Here is a 21106-nt window from a genome sequence, read left to right on the forward strand (position 1 = left end):
GAAACAAGTTGAGTTTGAAAAAAAAATTCCAAAAGAGATGCCTAAAGAAAAAGAAGCAGTTCTTAAAAATTTGGAGGAAGATATTCAACCCACGCCGTCAACATCGCAAACAAGAATTAACCTGCCGACTTTTGCAAGAGCTTGTGATACGTATGGAATCGCAGACCGGCCAGCCGCAGCAATTGCTTCTGCATTATTGCATGATGTAAATATAAATAAAGAGGTCAAGGAAGAAATAAAGTGTACTACGGAGGCGGCGATAATTATCGATAGAAGCAAAGTAAGGAGGGAAAGGAAAAAGATGCGACTAGATTTACAGGAAATGGAAAATGTTAGGGATTTAACTATTAAGGGCCTTTACTTCGACGGTAGAAAGGATAAGACGATGACAATGGTTCAAGCAGACGGTGGTATTAGTAAACGAACAATGGTTACAGAAGAACATGTTTCAATTATTTACGAACCGGGATCAGGTTATTTAGGACACGTTTCGCCATTAAGTGGGTCAGCTGAAAACATTAAGAATGCGATATGTATGTTTTTAACAGAGTTTAATATTAATAGATCCGATATACTAGCAATAGGTTGCGATGGAACTGTAATAAATACAGGTAACCTCGGTGGTGTCATGTGTCTTTTGGAAAAAGAATTCGGTAGACATTTGCATTGGATTGTCTGCCAATTACATTCTAACGAACTTCCTCTGAGGCATTTAATTGAAAAGTTAGATGGAACCACGTCTGGTCCTAGGGGATTCTCGGGACCCATCGGAAAGAGCTTAGCAATTTGCGACCAGTTACCAGTAATAAATTATAAACCTATTAAAAGTGAACTGCCCGAAGTAGATAGAGAACAACTAAGTACCGATCAAAAGTTCCTCTTCGATATAAGCACCGCTGTAAGTACAGGTGAATTTCCTGCCAGTCTTGCTTCCAAGAATCCTGGTAAATTATCTCATGCGAGATGGCTTACCACTGCCAACAGAATTTTAAGGCTCTATGTAAGCACATTGAATCCATCAGAAAACCTAATAGAAATCGCAACTTTTATTAATAAGGTATATGCCCCAATGTGGTTTACTATTAAATCCAAACCAAAAATAAAAGATGCGCCGTTCAATTTATGGAAAAGTATATATTTGAGCCGATATTTAAAGAAAGATTTAAGAGAAATTGTTGATACAACTATACAAAGAAATGCATTTTTCGCCCACCCTGAAAGTTTATTGGTTGCAATGATAACTGATGAAAGGCGACATATTCGAGAGCTAGCTATGCTCCGAATATTATCCATTAGAGCAAAGAAGTCTGCAGCGGGGGAAGAAATTAAAATAAGAAAGTTTCAGGTCCCTAAAATAAACTTTTTGGCGACGGACTATGTTGACCTTATTTTTTGGCAAGAGCAAGTTATTAGTGAGTCAACATTAACCCAACATTTAAGTGACGAAGAGCTGAAAAATGCAATCGATAAAAACTCACTTATCTCTCAATTAACTTTTGATTTACCTTGTCACACTCAAGCCGTTGAGAGATGTGTTAAGGTTGTGTCAGAAGCATCTTTAAGTGTTTGTGGCGCTAGTGCTCGAGATGGTTTTATAAGATCACGTTTAAAAGATCGCAATATAATGCCAATATTTGAAACCAAACGGCATTATAAGGCGGAATAACGAGTTTTTATAAAGTAGAAAATTAAAAATAATAATTAAAATAGGGTGGTTGGAGGGCGAGTAGGGGTGGTGGAACACGAAATGCAGCCACCTCCACGTGGTGTGTTCTGGGTAGTTTATAAAACTAGCTGAGAGCTGCATATTGGTCTAAAACTAAAAAAATTAAATATTCTTAAGTTAATGCGGGGAATGAAGGAGTGGTCAAAATGAATGATCTACTAGTGCCTAAAAATAGATTAGCTGAGTGCAATCTTGTATAAAAAATGTGAAAAATTTTTTTTTAAGGTCACGGCGGGGCATAATTTCAAGGTCAAAAAATTTTGAAAAAAATCGGTTAACATCTACTACTGTATAGGCAACTTTTGACATATAGTGCTAACTGCTAAAGTAAATTTTTGAAAATTCGAGATTTTTCGCTCCACCCTAATGCTCAATGCGGTTTTAGCCACCACATGTATTGAAAAACATCTTCTTCTTTACATGCCATCTCTGCGACAGAGGTTGGCCATCATCATGGCTATTCTGATCTTAGATCTTAGAAAACATAGGAAACATAGTCACATGCATTATAGAGCTGTCTAAATATTTAAGATCAATGGTTAGGTCTAATGCCATCTCTTTCCACACACACACACACAAGATCAATGGTTCCTATTTCATTTGCACCTCTCTGTACGTTTATTTCATTTCAGCAGAAACAAAATCCTTTGTTTGTATATTTCATTTTATCCATACTTCCTTTGTATATTTTGAGATTGTATACCCATAATTTATACCCAGCTGTAAGCAAATCAAAATAAGCGGTACGCTACCTGGGGAGCATAGGAGTAACTAAAGATGTTGACATAGTTCTTCCATTTTACTTTGAATTTGTGTGTTTTTATAAAAATATTTACGTCTTAATTAAAAGTAATTTGATAAGTATGAGTCGTTTAAATCTGTATTGTTCAGTTCCTCAATGTTCCTCCTGTATAAAGAAAAATTCAAATGTTACTTTCCATGCTTTCCCCAATTATCACAAATATCCTGTACGGATAGAAGGACAATTGGGAAGTAAAGTATTAATGAATTAACAGGAAGCTTGGAAATTCAAACTGAAAATTCGTAAACCAATTTAAAAAAATATGAAGGTATGTTCACTGTAGTTTACTGATGGTGATTATTTTTAATTTAAGAGTCTAGCCTTACCTCAAATTGTTTTAACAGGGTTACACTGAATTGAGAAAAAATATATTCTTTCTAAGATATAAAATAAATAGGTACACAATAATACACTACTTGTTCACGATAAAAGTCTTAATATTACAAAATAAATTTATTATTTAATATAACACAAACAATACTAGGTATTTGGTATTAAATCTTATTACTATTAGAAATTTATGACTATTAAACTTATTATAGTTATTAAGGTACCAATGATATTATAAGGATAATAACGCTTGAGGTCAATGGTGTATATACCGAGGGCCTTTGGCCCGAGGGATATACGTTGACCGAAAGCGTTATTATCTATAATACCCGTGGTACCTTCAACGTTTAATGTCCGACTAAATTATTCTTTATGCAAGAAATTTTAATTAATTCTTAATTAATTAGTTTTCAAATAAGTTCATTTACCAGCAATAGTCATAACGTAATTGTGGTAACCATAGTTGTTGTACTTTTTTGGTTTTTATTTGTCAACTTGACAGTATTTAACTAGTTATTTAAATTTAATACTCTAGGGCGTTATTTTTCAAAATAACGCCCTAGGGCATTATATCATACTTAACTGACTTCGAAATCATGTCATTATTTGTCAATTAATATACCAGTCGGACATTAACCTATTAAACTTATTACCAACGAATTATTACTATTAAAAATTATTTCAACATTCAACAAATACAAAACTCGTGCAAAACTGCAGTGACCAGTAATGACCAATGTCAATATTAAATTGATAGCTCACTTTGGCCTGCATTCTTATTTTCTGCTGCCTATACGCTGTGAGCTTCGCTGGTGTCGCTCCTAGCGGTTACTAGTTCAACTTTTACTGGTAATTTTTAAATTTATTATTTAATTGTTTTCGCATAATATTTACAACGCAAAAAAGTAATTAAATTGTAATCGATTTTTTTAAGATTTTTCTAATCATTTTGACGTTCTATTGATAAAATATCAATTTCTTACTTCGGATACTTTGACAATAATCGTGTAGATGGCGCTAAGATTATAATAGATTATTTATAATTAGATAATACGGAACATTAAAAAAATTTAAATTCAGTATTTAAAACGTAAGTATATTTAAGGTAAAAATATATACCACAGCTTTGACCAACTAATATTGTTTATAATTAATGTTTTTAATTTTAATTTTAAATTAATCACTTTGACATTTATGTCAAATTTCCGGTAAACGTTTACAAACTTGTCACTACTGGCGTTCGCGAATTTGTAAATATCCCCTCTACGTACGAGCTCACAGCGTATACGCTCTGAGCTTCGCTGGTGGCGCTCCTGGCGGATTACTAATTTAACTTTCACCGGTAATTTTTAAATTTATTATTTAATTGTAATCACTTAATATTTACAACGCAAAAAATTAATTAAATTGTAATCGATTTTTTTAAGATTTTGCTAATCATTTTGACGTTCTATTGATAAAATATGAATTTCTTACTTCGGATACTTTCACAATTATCGTGTAGATGGCGCTAAGAATAATTTATAATTACATATAACGGAACATTAAAAAAACTTAAATTCAGTATTTAAATCGTAAGTATATTTAAGGTAAAAATATATACCACAGCTTTGACCAACTAATATTTTTTATAATTAATGTTTTTACTTTTAATTTTAAATTAATCACTTTGACATTTATGTCAAATTTCCGGTAAACGTTTACAGACTTGCCACTACTGGCGCTCACGAATTTGTAAATATCCCCTCTACGTACGAGCTCACAGCGTATAGTACAGTTGCCCTATATTTGAAGTAGGTAAGTAGTTAAAGGACACTGTGTAAATCATAAGTAATTGTCTGAAAGAATTTAATTTCTTTCACTTCTTTCTCTCTGTTACTTTCGTCTTTTCTTTTAATATGATCACAAAGAAATCCCCAGGCAATGATGGCATCCCAGCAGAGTTATTTATGCACGGTGGAGAGCAGATCACCAAGGTCTTCTTCTTCTTCTTCTTCTTCTTCTTCTTCTTCTTCTTCTTCTTCTTCTTCTTCTTCTTCTTCTTCTTCTTCTTCTTCTTCTTCTTCTTCTTCTTCTTCTTCTTCTTCTTCTTCTTCTTCTTCTTCTTCTTCTTCTTCTTCTTCTTCTTCTTCTTCTTCTTCTTCTTTCTTCTTCTTCTTCTTCTTCTTCTTCTTCTTCTTCTTCTTCTTCTTCTTCTTCTTCTTCTTCTTCTTCTTCTTCTTCTTCTTCTTCATCTTCTTCTTCTTCTTTTCTTCTTCTTCTTCTTCTTCTTCTTCTTCTTCTTCTTCTTCTTCTTCTTCTTCTTCTTCTTCTTCTTCTTCTTCTTCTTCTTCTTCTTCTTCTTCTTCTTCTTCTTCTTCTTCTTCTTCTTCTTCTTCTTCTTCTTCTTCTTCTTCTTCTTCTTCTTCTTCTTCTTCTTCTTCTTCTTCTTCTTCTTCTTCTTCTTCTTCTTCTTCTTCTTCTTCTTCTTCTTCTTCTTCTTCTTCTTCTTCTTCTTCTTATTCTTCTTCTTCTTCTTTTGGTATAAACATGACTCTGTCTGTTTTTCAATGTGCGTCTAGTAAGTTGTCGTTCCATCGTTTTCGTGGTCTTCCCACTGATCGTATTCCTATTGGGGAACCGTCTCTCGCTGTCCTGACTACCCTATTTGTTGTCGTTCGGCTTATGTGGTCATTCCATTCTATTCTTCTGTTTCTTATCCAGTTATTAATGTTATCCACCTTGCATCTCCGTCGTATATCTGTACTTCTAGCTCTGTCCCATAGAGTCTTACCATCGATTTTTCGAAGGGTTTTCATCTCCTCTGTTTCGAGTAATCTTTTTGTCCCCTCTGTGTCGGGTCGTGTTTCTGCCGCGTATGTCATTATTGGTCTGATGACTGTTTTGTAAATTCTGCCTTTCATTTCTTTTCCGATATTTTTATTTCTCCATATTGTGTCATTCAGGCAACCTGCGGCTCTGATTGCTCTATTCACTTTATCTTCCACTTGTGTTTCGAGTCTTCCGTAGCTAGATAGTGTGATGCCTAGGTGTTTAAACTCCATCACTTGTTCTATTATCTGACCTTCCAGCTCCAATTTACATCTTATTGGATCTGCTGTTATAACCATGCATTTTGTCTTTTTTGAGGAAATTAACATGTTAAATTTTCTGGCAGTTATGTTGAATTGGTGCAGCATACGTTGTAAATCATCTTCAGTTTGAGAGATTAGTATTGCATCGTCCGCATAGCAGATTACTTTAAGTTGTTTTTCTCCCATTTGGTATCCTTTTTTAGTTCTTACTTTTTCTATTATTTCGTCCATGATCAGGTTGAACAATAAAGGACTCAAGGAATCCCTCTGTCTTATCCCATTGCCGACTTCAATTGGGTCAGTTAGTTCATCTTCCACTTTTACTTTTATTGTGTTGTTCTGTTAACAAGAAAATTGATTAGACATAAATATTACAATATATGTGTTTTTGTAAAATCAGCGAAGCGTCTATGAAACTCACTACGAACTGCTTGCAGATCAGTCTCCTAATAATAAACATAATTCAAATGAGGGTTACTCTTTTTTTCAACGATGGAAAGTTGTTTAAATCCTTTCTGTTTATTTGATTAATCAATAATTTCAATTTGTCGATAAAAGAATATAGGTACTGTGCTCATCACATCGATAATAATTGTTTTATTTTTATCCTGTCCTGTAGTTCCAAATTAAAGAGGTTCAAATGATTTGCTAAATCTGATACTACAGCCAGATCACTCAGCCATTTTTTGGTTTTGAAGTAGATGAGTATCGTTCCCTCGTTCTTCTAGAAAACAAATTACATATTTCGAAAAGTAACTCCTGGAACCCATCTAAAAATTTTCCATGTCTCAACCACCTCCACATCTGTATACAAAAGTAAATCAGTGTGTTCCGCAGAGTCGCTATTAGCTGTCAATTGCGCTTTAAAAAAACGTCGTTGCAAGCTTCGCGCCCTGATTGAATTCACAATTTTTGTTGTCATCTTCATGACGTCTTTCATATTTAAAATTTTGGAACACAAAACTTGCTGGTGAATGATGCAATGAAATGAAAAAACGATGGAAAGTCATCGTTAGCTCGACACAGTGCAACACATTAATTGTTAACGAGAGTCATGGATGGTGCACCATCTGTTGTAATACGCACTAGTTTGTAAATCGGTAGCTCCTATTATTTTACAAAATTAAAAAACAAAACGTTGTATATATCTTCTCCGCCATTTTTTTCTTTCAGAGGCGTTGTTAACAATTCTTCTTTAGCAAACATATCAGAAAATACCATCCGAATAAAAATACACAACTGGGCGGTATCATTAATATCGGTTGAGTCGTCAAATTGCAAAGAAAAGTTCACTTCATAGTATCACTTTTAACTTTGCTTTCCAAATCTTTCCCATGATTTAGATACGTCTGTAGAGCGTTTCACGTTAAGTATTGAACATTGCTGAGATAGCCTCATGATAGTAACCGTTGGACGTTACAACGGGACTTCTTTGATAGCAGACATAATATCTTTTCCATTTGTATTTTTCCGTGAATCGCGATCGACTTCAAAAACTTTGGCGATCGACCGGTCGATCGCGATCGACTCTTTGAGCACCACTGGATTAGGTACTATAAATTTTAATTTTTGTGGAAATTCACTTTTTCCTAAAAAAATCGAAAAGGTTCTTTTATTTTCATCATAACTTGCTTAATTTTGATACTATTATTTTCTTCTGGAGCTCATTTGATAGGTATTCTGAAGTACTTTGACAAGTGTTTAGCAGGTATTCGCGGTGTGAAAGTACTTGGAAGGGAATTGAGAAACGATCGTGCGCGAATAGCGGAGAAATATTGCAACTTTCTTAAATAATTCATATTGTCAATTGAAATGGTCAAATTGACGTACATTTCATATCTACTGTCATTGAAGAAGAAAAATTATATGTTGCTCCACAATATTGATATGATATACATATACAATTATTATATACAGGTAAATTTAATCAATTGTATTTTGCTTGCAGTACTGCATTTTAATAACTAATTTTATTTACTACATACAATTGTTTACATTTTAATAACATAACCTGAGTCTTATTTTTTCTTCTTATTATTTTTTTGGACTATGGCCTTGACAATTATCCAGTAACCAGGACTAATATAATTGGCCAATATAATTAAAAGTGCGAATAAAGTTGCAGAACGTAGAAATAGGTGTCGCTTTGCCGAACTTGCACGGTCCCAATATTTTATAAAATGCATCGTTTTCCCCTTATTTAAGCTTAAATACTTAGATTTGAGTACTCGTCGAAAAAAATATACATTCAATTACCCATAACTCACTTTGAATTAACATTAGTTTAGTTGTTTAAGTGAAGAGTGTATTCAATTTTTTAATTGCCTTTAATTTTGGTAATAATAACTATTTTGTAAAAACTCACAGTTTTTGAGTTATACATGAAAAACAGCGTTAAAACATGCATTATTTACGAAAAAATAAAATCTTTTATCTTTAATAACTCAAAAAGTATTGATTTATGTTAATAACTTTATATAACAAATTTTGCTTAGAATTTTTCCCTCTATCGATTTGTGGTATTATTTTTAATAAAATAATTTTCAATCCCGAAACGGGGTGGCATTCATCCCCAGGGTATAAGCGCAAGTTGACGTCATGTCACCTTTGTTCCTTGAGGTATCCTCTAACTGTTCACCAATTTTCGTGAAAATCGATCGAGGTTCAACGAAATCGGAGGTGAAAACCTTCAGTGACTGCACTATAGTAGCAGCAGCAGAACGAATGGGGTTACATATAAATCAAAATAAAACCAAATTCATGGCGACTAATACAAACATAAGAGCTGGAAATGTTGACGCAGATCTAATCATCAGTGACCAAAACTTCGAAGCGGTCAAAGAGTTCATATATCTAGGGACATTGGTTAACCACAATAATAACACGTCAGGAGAAATAAAAAGGCGAATAATAATTGCAAACAGGTGTTATCGTCTATGAAAATACTTAGGTAACAAACGTCTGTCTTAAAAAAGCTCGTATAAGGCTGTATAGAACGTTGATAGTATACGTTCTCACATATGGATCAGAGGCATGGACGCTAACTAAAACAGATGAATCCGCTCTATCGATTTCGAAAGAAAGGTGCTACGCAAGATATTGGGAGCGGTCTTTGAGAACGGAATATGGAGGCGTACTTAGATATAACTTTGAACTACAGAATAGGGATGGCGGTTGTTGATAAAACACCGGTTTTCGGTTATACCGTTTTTTTTTTACCTACGGTTTAACCTGGCGGTTATAACCGGTCAAAAAACCGGTTATTCCAAAAACCGGTGTTTTATATAATATATAAATATTATATAATAATATTTATTTTCAACTTCTCGAGTACTACTTGACCAGAACCATTCCAATTTGGGAGGAATTCACGATTCCTCCCAAATAAATAATGAAATTCAAAGAGAAGAGGTTTCCACATCTGGGTCCCCTCAGAGATACTGTTCCTTACCTTATTTCCCACATTTAACTAGTAAACTTACGAAATTGTTCAAACCGGTATCCGCCAAAATAGGCATCAAGAATTTTAAAACAGTCAGAAATCTTTTTTCTCGTACTAAAACACCAATAGATATTTGGGAGAAATCTAATGTAGTTTAAACATTCCATGCAAAGACTGCCATTTGAAATATGTTGGACAAACAAAAAGAACCCTTAAAGGAAGGGTAGTTTCCCACAGAAGCGATATCAGATGCAACAAGCATTCTTGTGCCCTCAGCACACATTCCATCACACTTAATGATCAAATTGATTTTGATAACATCAAAACCTTAGTCACAGAACCTAATTTCTACAAAAGATCTTTCCAAGAAATGGCCCACATCCTAAGGGAACAAAACTCTATGAACAAACGTACTGATATAGACAATCTTAGCATCATATATCACTCCTTGCTTTTAAACAATCCTTAAATTCTTTCAGTTGTCAAATTTCAAATTTATTTTCCACACAAATCCGATCAACACATGGCCTAATTTCATTTGTTTTTACCTTCATCAAAAAAGTTTCCAACCTACAAACCACCAATGCTTGGTAGCAACATAAAAGTTTTAAAATCACATTTCCACCCAGCTCCTGTCTTATAACATGGCTTAACACGCCAGGTTTAGTGGCTTTTTTCCAACAATAATTATGAGGCAAGTAAATCAGTCTTTTGTAATTAATATTTAACTAATCCACGCCTATTTCTAGGTTCCTGGATTTCAATCATATTATTAACAACCATTAAATCTATGGCATTTTTTCGATTAAATAAAATTTGATATAATTCAGGGTGCATCGTCAACCTGTGAACCGGGTTTTCATTTGAAAGCTTTTTTGTGACATTATACTTTGCTGCCGTTTTCACGGCGATCGTATATTTTAATTCTGTTTATCTTTTGTGTGTCACAGGGAGGTTTTTGGATGAAAATCTAGGTTTACAGTAATTTACATTAATTTGGTTCAGATTTTCACATCTCTTTTTCAAATCCATTTAATGACGGACACCTAACAGTTGTTTTTTGCTTGGGTTTTTTGTGCGCTTTTTTGGTTGGAATAAGAAATGGATTTAAAAGAATTCTTTTGACTCTAACAAACTATTTCTTCTCCTGGCCTCATGTTTCAAAATAAATTATATGTAACTATTTGATAACCTTAGGATTTTTACCACTAAGGACCTTTGTGACATTTTTTGCGTTTTTGTATTTTTAGCTTAAGAAATTTTATGTATTTTTTAGCTATTAAGTTTTTAATAACACAACCCATTGTGATGACATGTTGTGTACATCTTATATGTAACTTCACAATCAGTAGAACTGATGAAGTGCAGGAAGACTGCACGAAACGTCTTCTATTAAAAGATTGAAATCGTTTTTTCATTTTTATTTCTCCTTGACTGATAACCTCAATTACAGTATGTCAGGATGTCCCTGATGATCCCTGCTATGGGGTGAAACACGTGTAGGATATCGGAGGTGTTCAGAGTGTAATAAAACGCAATCGCCGACTCTACCATTTCACGGTTTGTCCGTATCGACGAATGTGTAGCGAATACATTGTCACGTCCGCTACCGGAGAAGATTTCTTTTGTATACGAGAGAAATCTTTTCGTTTATTTCATATATATAGCATAAAATAATAACGAAAGATAAAAGTCAAAATCGTTTAATGAGTTTTATCTTTACAACGACGATATGATGTGAATATTACATAAAATATTGACTAAAATTATTAAACGAAACCTTTTTATATAAAAAAAATTGCAATACATAATTATTATATTGTTCTATACTCAATTACTCCATTAACATGTTACATGTTTTAAGCCATACCTTGCATTTGTTAGAGGAGTCAATTTTATTTCTTTAATGTGTAGGGGGATCAGTAAAAGCTTAAGTTCAAGTTTTTTTGGTCGCCACCCTTGTCCCCCGGCCGCCATCTTGGAAATGGTGTGCAAAGGGGTTTCGCGCTATATCTCATAAACTACCAACCCTATGGAAAATCTAATTTAACATAAAATGTGGCAAATTAAATTTTCTACAATTTTATTTCTATTACTTTTTATCATCAAGTGACCAACAAAAAAGATATAAACAAAAATATGTAAAAAAATTTTAACATGTTTCCTTTTGGAGGTTATAACTTTTTTTCAGTTCATCTTAAAATACAATAACATTATAGCAGTTTTGTAGAGGGGTTTTCAGCGAACAGTTTCCACTATAACTTTGTTTAATTCTATTTATTTATATAGGTTTTACAGCGCTCCAAACTTGACCAGATTCTCGAATGCTCATAGGGATATAATAAAAACAAAAGTTAGGCTTACTTTTCTATCTATATATATTTTTTTTATTTATACAATTTATTATGATTTTAACATTCCTATGGTATTATTAATCTGTTTTTGACCTTTCTCCCCACTATAAAACTTATAAAACTAAGCATATATAGAAACGGCCCAAGAAGTTGTTTGAGGACAAATTCGCCGGTTCAGAAGAAGAATGACGCATCCGCATATTGCAAAATTCTTAAGAAGAGCAAAAAACGAATTTTTGATATCAAAATCATAAAGTATGATAAAAATTAGCCATTCACCACACCGTGGTCAGGATCTCGAGATATAAGCGTTTTTTGGGGTGTGCCGCTTGTTTATGAAGTAACATAACTTTTTTCCTATTGTATATTTTGACTTAAAATTTTCCAAAAAACTTCCTCATGAATTATGTTTTATTGTTGTGTTGGTTAAAATTATAAACTAAAAAAAGTTTGTCACTCACCTTTTTTAAGTAAACATGTTTAAAATTTTTAAAAAGTAACAACTTTTTTAATGTGTTTAAATGTTTAGGACAAATTCCATTGTTATCTACATACTTCAAAGATTACACAGTAAAATTTTCAAAAGGAAAAATTTACAGTGTCCAAAGATACAGCTAGGTAAATTTGAAAAACCATCAAAATTGATTTTCGGCATTTTATTATAAATTTTGATTTTTGAACATGTTCCACCAAATCTAGATAAAAATAAACTTCATATTCGGATTCAGCGACCTCGAAAACATAAAAATAGACCAAAATTGGTCATTCACCTTAAATTTGATTTTCGTAGTCGGCATAACGATTGCTGCCGCTCGACTAATATATAGATAGAAAAGTATTTGTTTTTATTGTATTCCTATGAGAATTCGAGAATCTGGTCAAGTTTGGAGCGTTGTAAAACCTAGATAATAAATAAAATTAAACAACTTTATAGCGAAAATTGTCCATTGAAAAATCCTCTACAAAATCGCTATGATGTTATTTTATTGTGAAATGAACGGAAAAAAAGTTATAACCTCCAAAAGGAAACTTCTTACAAAATTTTCTCATATTTTTATTTATAACTTTTTTGTTGGTCAATTGACGATAAAAAGTAATAAATACAAAATTGTCGACAATTTAATTTGCTAATACTTTATGTGTAAATAAATTTTCTGTAGGATTGCTAGTTTAGAAGATATAGCTCGAAAGCCCTTTGCATCCCTTTTTCCAATATGGCGGCCGGGGGACAAGGGTGGCGACCCCAAAAACTTGCACTTAAGCTTCTACTGAACCCCCCTACACACTAAAAAAATAAAATTGACTCCTCTAAGAAATGCTGAGAGGATGTTGGGAACAGGTTTTATTATAAGAAAAGGTCTAAAAGAAAAGATTATGAGTTTTAATCCCATATCGGAGAGGATGTGTTATATACGACTAAAAGGGAAAAAAAGAAATATAAGCATTTGTACACGCTCCTACCGAAGAAAAAGATGAAGAGATAAAAGACATATACTATGAAAAAATGGAGATGGAATATGAAAGGATACCGAAACATGACGTCAAAATTATAATGGGAGACGTAAATGCAAAAGTGGGGAAAGAGGCAATCTACAGAAATACAAAAGGGAAAGCATAGCAAACATGACGTGTCAAATGACAACGGACAGAGACTGATAAGTTTCGCAATGGAAAAAAATATGGTGGTAAGAAGTACACAGCTACAGCGGAAAGAGATACATAAGGGTACGTGGACATCTCCGGACGGAAAAACCGTTAACCAAATTGATCATGTAATAGAAAAACGACACGCGGAATTTATTACAAATGTCAGAAGTATGAGAGGAGCAGACTGCAGTTCAGACCATTTTTTAGTAAAAATTGAATGTAAAAGTGAAGTAGAAGAAAAAATAGTTGTAAAAAAGGATGCAAAAAGAACAAAATCATACGAAGTAGCTGAACTGAAAAAAGAAACAACCAGGCAAAAGTATCAAGAAGAAATAGAAAAATTGTTTTTGGAAACAAAGAATGAAGCCACAAATGTAGAAGAAAGATGGGAACAAATAAAACACATTACAAAAGAAGTAAGCAGAAAATTGATACCCAGAATTAAAAAACAGACAAGAACTAAGGAGTGGTTTGATAGGGAGTGTGTAGAGCTGTCAGAAGAGAAGAAAAAGTTAAGAATACGTATGTTGACCAACCCTAATGACAAAAACAGAGAAGAGTATAACCACGTACGAAAACAGTTAAAGAAAAGTTGCAGGAGGAAAAAGAGAGAATTCAATGAAAAAAAGTTGCAGGAGATAGAAGAAAAATTTAAAAATAATGAAATAAGATCATTTTATCAAGAGGTAAAAAAAGTAGAAAAAGGTTACCAAAGCAAAACAAGCTACGTAAAGACCATAGAAGGAGAGCTAGTAAGTGAGCCGGGAAAAGTTATGAAAGAATGGAAAATGTATTTCGAAACGTTACTAAACAGTGATGATGAAGATCAGGGAGAGGACGAAGACAGAACAGAGGGTGCAGATATAAGAATAGCCGAACCAACCAAAGACGAAGTGCAAAGAGTTGTAAGCAAATTGAAAAACAATAAAAGTCCAGGTCCAAATGAAATAAGTGCAGAAATGCTGAAAGCAGGGGGAAGAAAACTACTAGAAAAGGTGTATGAACTGATAAAACTTACATGGAAAGAAGAAAAGATGCCTGAAGAGTGGGCCAGAGCCTGGATAATCCCATTACATAAAAAAGGGGATGCAACGATGGTGCAAAATTACAGGGGTATTACTTTGCTGGACGTGTGCTATAAAATATTTGCTAGGATTGTAAGAGAAAGATTAGAGGTATACGCAGAGAAACTAATAGGAGAATACCAAGCAGGATTTAGAAACAATAGATCGACGACAGAGCAAATATTTAACATAAAAGAAATCCAAACAAGCTGCTACGAACATAAAATGGTTTTATATGCACTATTCATAGATTTTAAGCAGGCCTATGACAAAATTAATAGAAAAAAAATGTATGAAGCCCTACGGCAAATGGAAATACCAGAAAAACTAATCAAGTTAATAAGAATTACCTTAAATATGACATCTAACGAAATAGTGTGGAACAGTCACAAATCGGAAGAGTTTATAGTCAAAAAAGGACTTAGACAAGGTGACCCTCTATCAACTGTGTTATTTGACCTAGTTTTGGAAACAATTGTAAGGAACAGCAGAATAGAAACACAAGAAACGATCTACCGTAACGAACATCAATGCATGGCCTACGCCGACGACCTTGCACTGCCAGCAAAAACTAATACCGAATTAAAGAAAATCATGAGAAGATTAGTCAGAGAGGCAAAAAAATTCGGCCTGGAAATAAATGAAGAAAAGACGAAGTATATGGTGCTAGGCAACACAGGGAAACGGGTGCTAGGCAACATAGGCAAAAGAGAACCTGTAGATATGCTAAAGTTAACAGCGTTCGATGGAAAAGAATATAAATTTAAACGAGTAAATCACTTTACATATCTAGGTGCCATTATAGATGAAAAAGGACACGAGCAAAACGAACTAAAGCACAGGATAGCTAAAGGTAACCGAAAGGTCGGCAGTTTAAAAAAATTATTAAAGTCAAATTACGTATCAAGAAAGACGAAAATTAGAATATACCAAACTGTAATAAGAGCAACAGTCACCTACGGATGTGAAACATGGGTACTAAACAAAACAGAAGAAGAAATGATAGAGAGATGGGAACGCAAGGTACTGAGGACTATTTTCGGGGGAAAAAATACGGCAGATGGTTGGCAAAGAAGGACTAATCAAGAATTGAGAATGCTTTACAAGGAACCAACTATAACAAGATACACAAAGGCACAAAGAATCAGGTGGGCAGGTCATGTCGAGAGGATGGATAGGTCAAGAATGCCAAAGAAGATACTACTAAGAAGACCAGTTGGGACAAGGAGAAGAGGTAGACCAAGAAAAAGATGGCACGAAAAGTTTCAAGAAGATATATAGGATCGATGGAAATTACAGACTGGAAAGAGAAAGCGAAAAACAGGATACAGTGGAGAAACATAGTGCAACAATTTTTACATAGACATTAAATCAAATTATATAACAAATATAAGACATTAGTACATATTGTCATTTGTATTATGTAAAATTGTTATTGTTAAGTTGTACAGCCCTAGGCCTCCAAGGCCTGTAGAGCAGGTTAAATAAATAAATAATAAGAAATGCAACCTAAATGTAACATTTTAATGGGCTAAATGTATTGATTAAAAGTTCTTAGACTGTAAATAGGGGGTCCTCTACTCCCGAAAACAAATCTTCATACAATAAAGAGAAGTCTTATCTATAAATAATACCATTGATTAAAAAAGACATTATTTTTTAAACAATGATATAACTTATGTTACTTATACCTACTAATGAGTAAGAAAATAAAAAAAGTTAGTTGTTTGTATTTCAAAAAGATAATTAATAAACGTTATGGAACATATAAAGTATTGTTTAAAAAACCAAGCTAAAATAAAAATATATCAATCAAATAAACATTATTATTTTTTTTGTTTTAACATTTAACAAGATTCCTTGGAACTTTTGAAAGTATATCATTTATTTTTTTTTCTAGAATTGATTAAACACAACTGAGATAATGAATGTAAGCGAAGCAAAGGCTGCATCCTTGCTCTCAGCAATTAGAAATGAAATCGTTGATGAAACAGACTTGGCTTTCGTAAATGCAATTAAGATTAAACAATGTGGAAATTGCTGGTTTTTTACGAATGGGCCTTGTGAACATGACTGGTCTGTCCTGAATTGTGCTGCATATTATGGTAAAGTTTCTATTCTCCAGTTATTGCTAAAAAATGAGAAATTAATAGAAAAGGAAGATTTAAATACTTCTTTGCATATAGCTGTAGAAAATGATCATAATACTGTTGTAGAACTATTATTAAAACATGGGGCAAATATTGATGCTAAAAATGCTTACCAACCAGTACCAAAATTTTATTTTAGGGAGCATCTTTTACATCGAGCTGTAAGAAAGAATTCCAAAGAAATAACTTTACTATTAATAAATAATGGAGCTAACAAAGAAATACTAGACTTCCATGGAATGACGCCATTATTAAAGGCAGTTAAATTTGGTCATAAACTTATTGTCAAAATTTTGATAGAAGTGGGAGCATCTACATCAGTAAGAAATAATTTTGAAGAGACACCATTGCCAATTGCAGTTCGATTTAACTATAAAGATATTGTCAATATTTTGGTAGAAGCGGGAGCAGATACTTCCGTAGTAAATATTATTAAAGATACTCCTTTACATATAGCTGTAAAAAAGAATTTCAAAGAAATGACTTTACTATTAATAAACAATGGAGCTAACAAAGAAATAAGGAACAACGATGGATTGACACCATTATTAATTGCAGTTATATGTAAGTATAAAGATATTGTCAATATTTTGATAGAAGCGGGCGCAGATACTTCAGTAACAGATAATTTTCAAAATACTCTTTTACATCTCGCTGTAATAAATAATTCCAAAGAAATAACTTTACTATTAATAAAAAATGGAGCTAACAAAGAATCAAGAAACGGCATTGGAGCGACACCATTACTAATTGCAGTTGAATCTAACTATAAAGATATTGCCAATATTTTGATAGAAGCGGGAGCAGATATTTTAGTAACAAATGTTTTTCGAATGGAAATCCCTTTATATCCAGCTGTGAAATGTAATGGCCATACTACTGTTGTAGAATTATTATTGAAACATAAAACAAATGTTTATTCTATAAATGCATATAATGTAGTAGAAAATAATTTTCCAGAGACTCTTTTACATCTAGCTGTAATAAAGAATTCCAAAGAAGTAACTTTACTATTAATAAACAATGGAGCTAACAAAGAAATAAGAAATAAGGATGGAGCGACGCCATTACTAATGGCAGTTGATTATAACTATGAAGATATTGTCAAAATTTTAATAGAAGCGGGAGCAAACGTAAATGCACGGAATGATTTTGACACTAGTTCTCTCGATATGGCTTGTCAAAGAGGCTTATCGAGTATTGTGGAACTATTGTTAGATGCAGGTGTAAATATCAATATACAAAATGCAAGAGGCTGGACTCCTTTGCTCATTGCTACTTATAATGTAGATTTGGATATTATACAATTATTACTTAAAAATAGAACATATGTGTATAATAGAAATGCAGATGGAGATGATGTTTTTGATTTAGCTTTTAGAGGAGGAGATGATTTATTAAAGTTCGTAATCAAACTTATTTTGTACTCAAATATCAACACTCCTAAACCCGAGCATCACAACAATGTGGACTTTTTGAAATTCTGGGATTCGTGCAAATCAGAATTAGAACTAATGGAGATGTGTAAGATAGATAAAAGCAGTCTATCTTACCGGCGATTAATGCTTGAAAGAAATAAAAGTAAATTAGCAGCTTATTGCTGCAATGAGAACATAGTTCGTGAATTAGACACACTAGATTATAAGAACAAATTTCCTATATACAATCAGTACATTAATGAAAAAATAATCGAAGGAGAGATTAGACTACGCCTGTATTACAAAGCTAATAAAGTTATGAATCATATCAGTTCGTTTTTGCCAATAACAGTTCGGAGAATAATATACAAATATTTGTCTAATGATGATTTAGAAAATTTAACTGGTTGGGATCAGCATGTCTAATTTAAATATTATGTTTGTATGGGATTAAGCCACAATTATTGCGTATAATAAAAATTACACTATTAAGTTACTAATGTCCACTCTGGAAATCATTCTCAAAAAATTTTATTTTAAAAAACTGGGCAAAAATTTATACGGTTACAAAATTTTCAAAATTCATATACATTGCCTCGGTCTTATAGACAACAACGTGCATATGGTTGCAAAAAATCTGGGGGTGTATTTTTACCTTAATAAGATCAAATTCTAACTATTTTGCATGTCTGTATTTTTTGGTGTTACATAGATTTCTATTTGTGTGTTTCATATGGTCTCCGACTTGCTGCCTACTCCCATATTACTGGTATATTCTTGTTATTAACTTCTTTTTACTGCATTAGCAACGAAAGCCTGCCAAATTTTCCTGATGGGTTTGCTACACATTTTTCTTCGTCGAGTAGAATAATTCACTCCCTTTCCTGAATGGGCTAATCACAAATGAAGACACCGGATATGCAACCAAAGTCTACAGAAAACCAACCCACACCAACAGATATTTACATTACCACCCTAATCACAGCTTAAATATCAAAAAAGGAATTATCAAATCCTCTTATTATGATAGAGTCCCAAGCACCTGCTCTAATGAAAATGCATTTCAGGATTAAATAAAGGTTTTAACTAAAAATGTCTACCCATTGCCATTTATAAACAAGGAATTCCACAAGATTGAAGAAAGGCAAAAAAACACCTCAAGCAATCCAGAAACACTCATATAAAAAGGGACTCCAGGATGACAATACCATAATGTAAAGGACTTATCAGAAAAATTGAAAATGATAGGAAACAAGTACATCACAACAACATTCAAAACAACCAACACACGAGATCTATCCTGTCCAAAACCAAACCCAACAACACACAACAATGGTAAAAAAACTGCATCTATAAAATACCATGTGAGTGCAACAATTTCTATGTGGGAGAAACTGTAAGACCACATGTCCGGATAAACAAGAGTAAACATACGTCAAGAACAGAGACTTCGAGACATTCCAGCTATGCAATCATGCTTGGGACAACCAGCATAGAATACAATGGAAATATGCATCAATAATAATAAAAGAACAGACATGAAAGGGAGAAAAGTCAAAGAAGCAGCTCTCATCTTACTTAACGAAGGAAAAGTGTAGCAAACCCATCAGCACAATGCAGCAGGCTTTGGTTGCCAATACTAAAAGAAGAAGTCAATAACAATAATATAGCAACAATAGCGGACTAACAACAATGCATATACAACACACAATATACAAATATAAATCTATGTTACACAATCACAACTACGATACAGATTACACAAAACAGTCAAAACAGGAAGGATCTGTTTTTAGGTGGATGTGAGAGGTGGCATTCGGATTTTTGCGGATAAAGTTAGGTGATAACTTCGTTAATAATAATTGACTTCTCAAATATGCCCGGAACATTAATAAAAAAAAACAAAATATTTAAAATTTTCAAAAAATTTCGTTTTTTTCTACTTTTTTTAAGCCTGTCCTTATTCAATGTTTTTCCATCACTTAGGTTACACTTGGAACCTTCCTAATTCGCTTAACAAATTTTTGTAGTGTGCTAAAACCGTCCACCAAATTTCATTAAAATTGACTTACTAGATTTTGCATAATAACTTTGCAATCTAAACTTAAAAAAAAATTTTAAAATCTTGCACAACAAAAACTAGAACATACAAATATTTGTCAATTTTTTTACATATAAAGAAGCACTGCACCTATCTAATGCACTTCACAGAATTGAAATCGGATTATTTAAGCAGCCTCAGCAATGTTTTAAAGTTTTAAACAATTTTTTGGCTTATAAAAAAATTAGTGCTGTGGCCAGGAGGGGGTGCTACGGGCTCCTTTATTTAGATGGACTTACCCAAGTTTTTTTATGTATTTTGACCCGTAGAACACGAATTTTTTGGGTAACAGTTGATCCGGATGTCGATAAGATTGTTATAAACAAAGAACTTGAGGAATTACATAACATCGATTTTTCGCAAAATAAATAGCTATTTGTATAACAAGGGAGAAAAGTGCTGCTTTTCCTCCCGAGAATGAAGTTTCATGCAAGGGAGGAAAAGGCACTTTACTCCCATGTTATACATATGGTTTTTCCACCTTCCTCAAATAACAAGTCATTTTTTAATTTTTACTTACTTTTACTTAATTTATTTATGTAACTAACCAACAAAATTTATTAATACTAAAAATAACAAGTAGGTACAATATAACTGTCAACTGTCAAATTAAGTCAAATTATTAATGTAAACATTGTTAAATCAAAATATCAATTTACTGTTTTTTACCATTCTGCAAAATACAGGGTGTTTTATAAATAAACGTTAAAATGTATAGATACTTACGTAATAGAAAATAGATATTGTACAAGGCGTCAATAAGTTATATTTCATGAATGAAATACCTTGACGTCACTTTTACTTTTCCTCCCTGGGGAGGAAAAATACAACTTTGCTCCCTACAATCAGGTCCGGAAAAGTATACTTTCGGTAGAGGTAGGTGGAAGTCATTTTTTTGCATTTCTTGGTTAATTCTAAGCAAAAGATGTTCATACAAGTTTTTCCGTAGGATTCATAGTTTTCGAGATAAACGCGATGGAACTTTCAAAAAATCGAAA

General features: G+C 32.9%; 1 protein-coding gene across 1 annotated transcript in view; it reads left to right on the top strand.

Moving 5' to 3' along the window:
- Positions 1-21106, top strand: part of LOC126885387 (ankyrin repeat and KH domain-containing protein mask-like) — a 156667-nt gene that overhangs the window by 39109 nt on the left and 96452 nt on the right. The window contains exon 2 of the mRNA XM_050651950.1: positions 16340-18427. Within this exon, the coding sequence (XP_050507907.1) occupies positions 16364-18427 (2064 nt within the window). The 5' untranslated portion in view covers positions 16340-16363. The remainder of the gene's footprint in view (positions 1-16339; positions 18428-21106) is intronic.

This window comes from Diabrotica virgifera, chromosome 5 (assembly GCF_917563875.1).
Source record: "Diabrotica virgifera virgifera chromosome 5, PGI_DIABVI_V3a".
Classification (NCBI taxonomy): Eukaryota; Metazoa; Arthropoda; class Insecta; order Coleoptera; family Chrysomelidae; genus Diabrotica; species Diabrotica virgifera.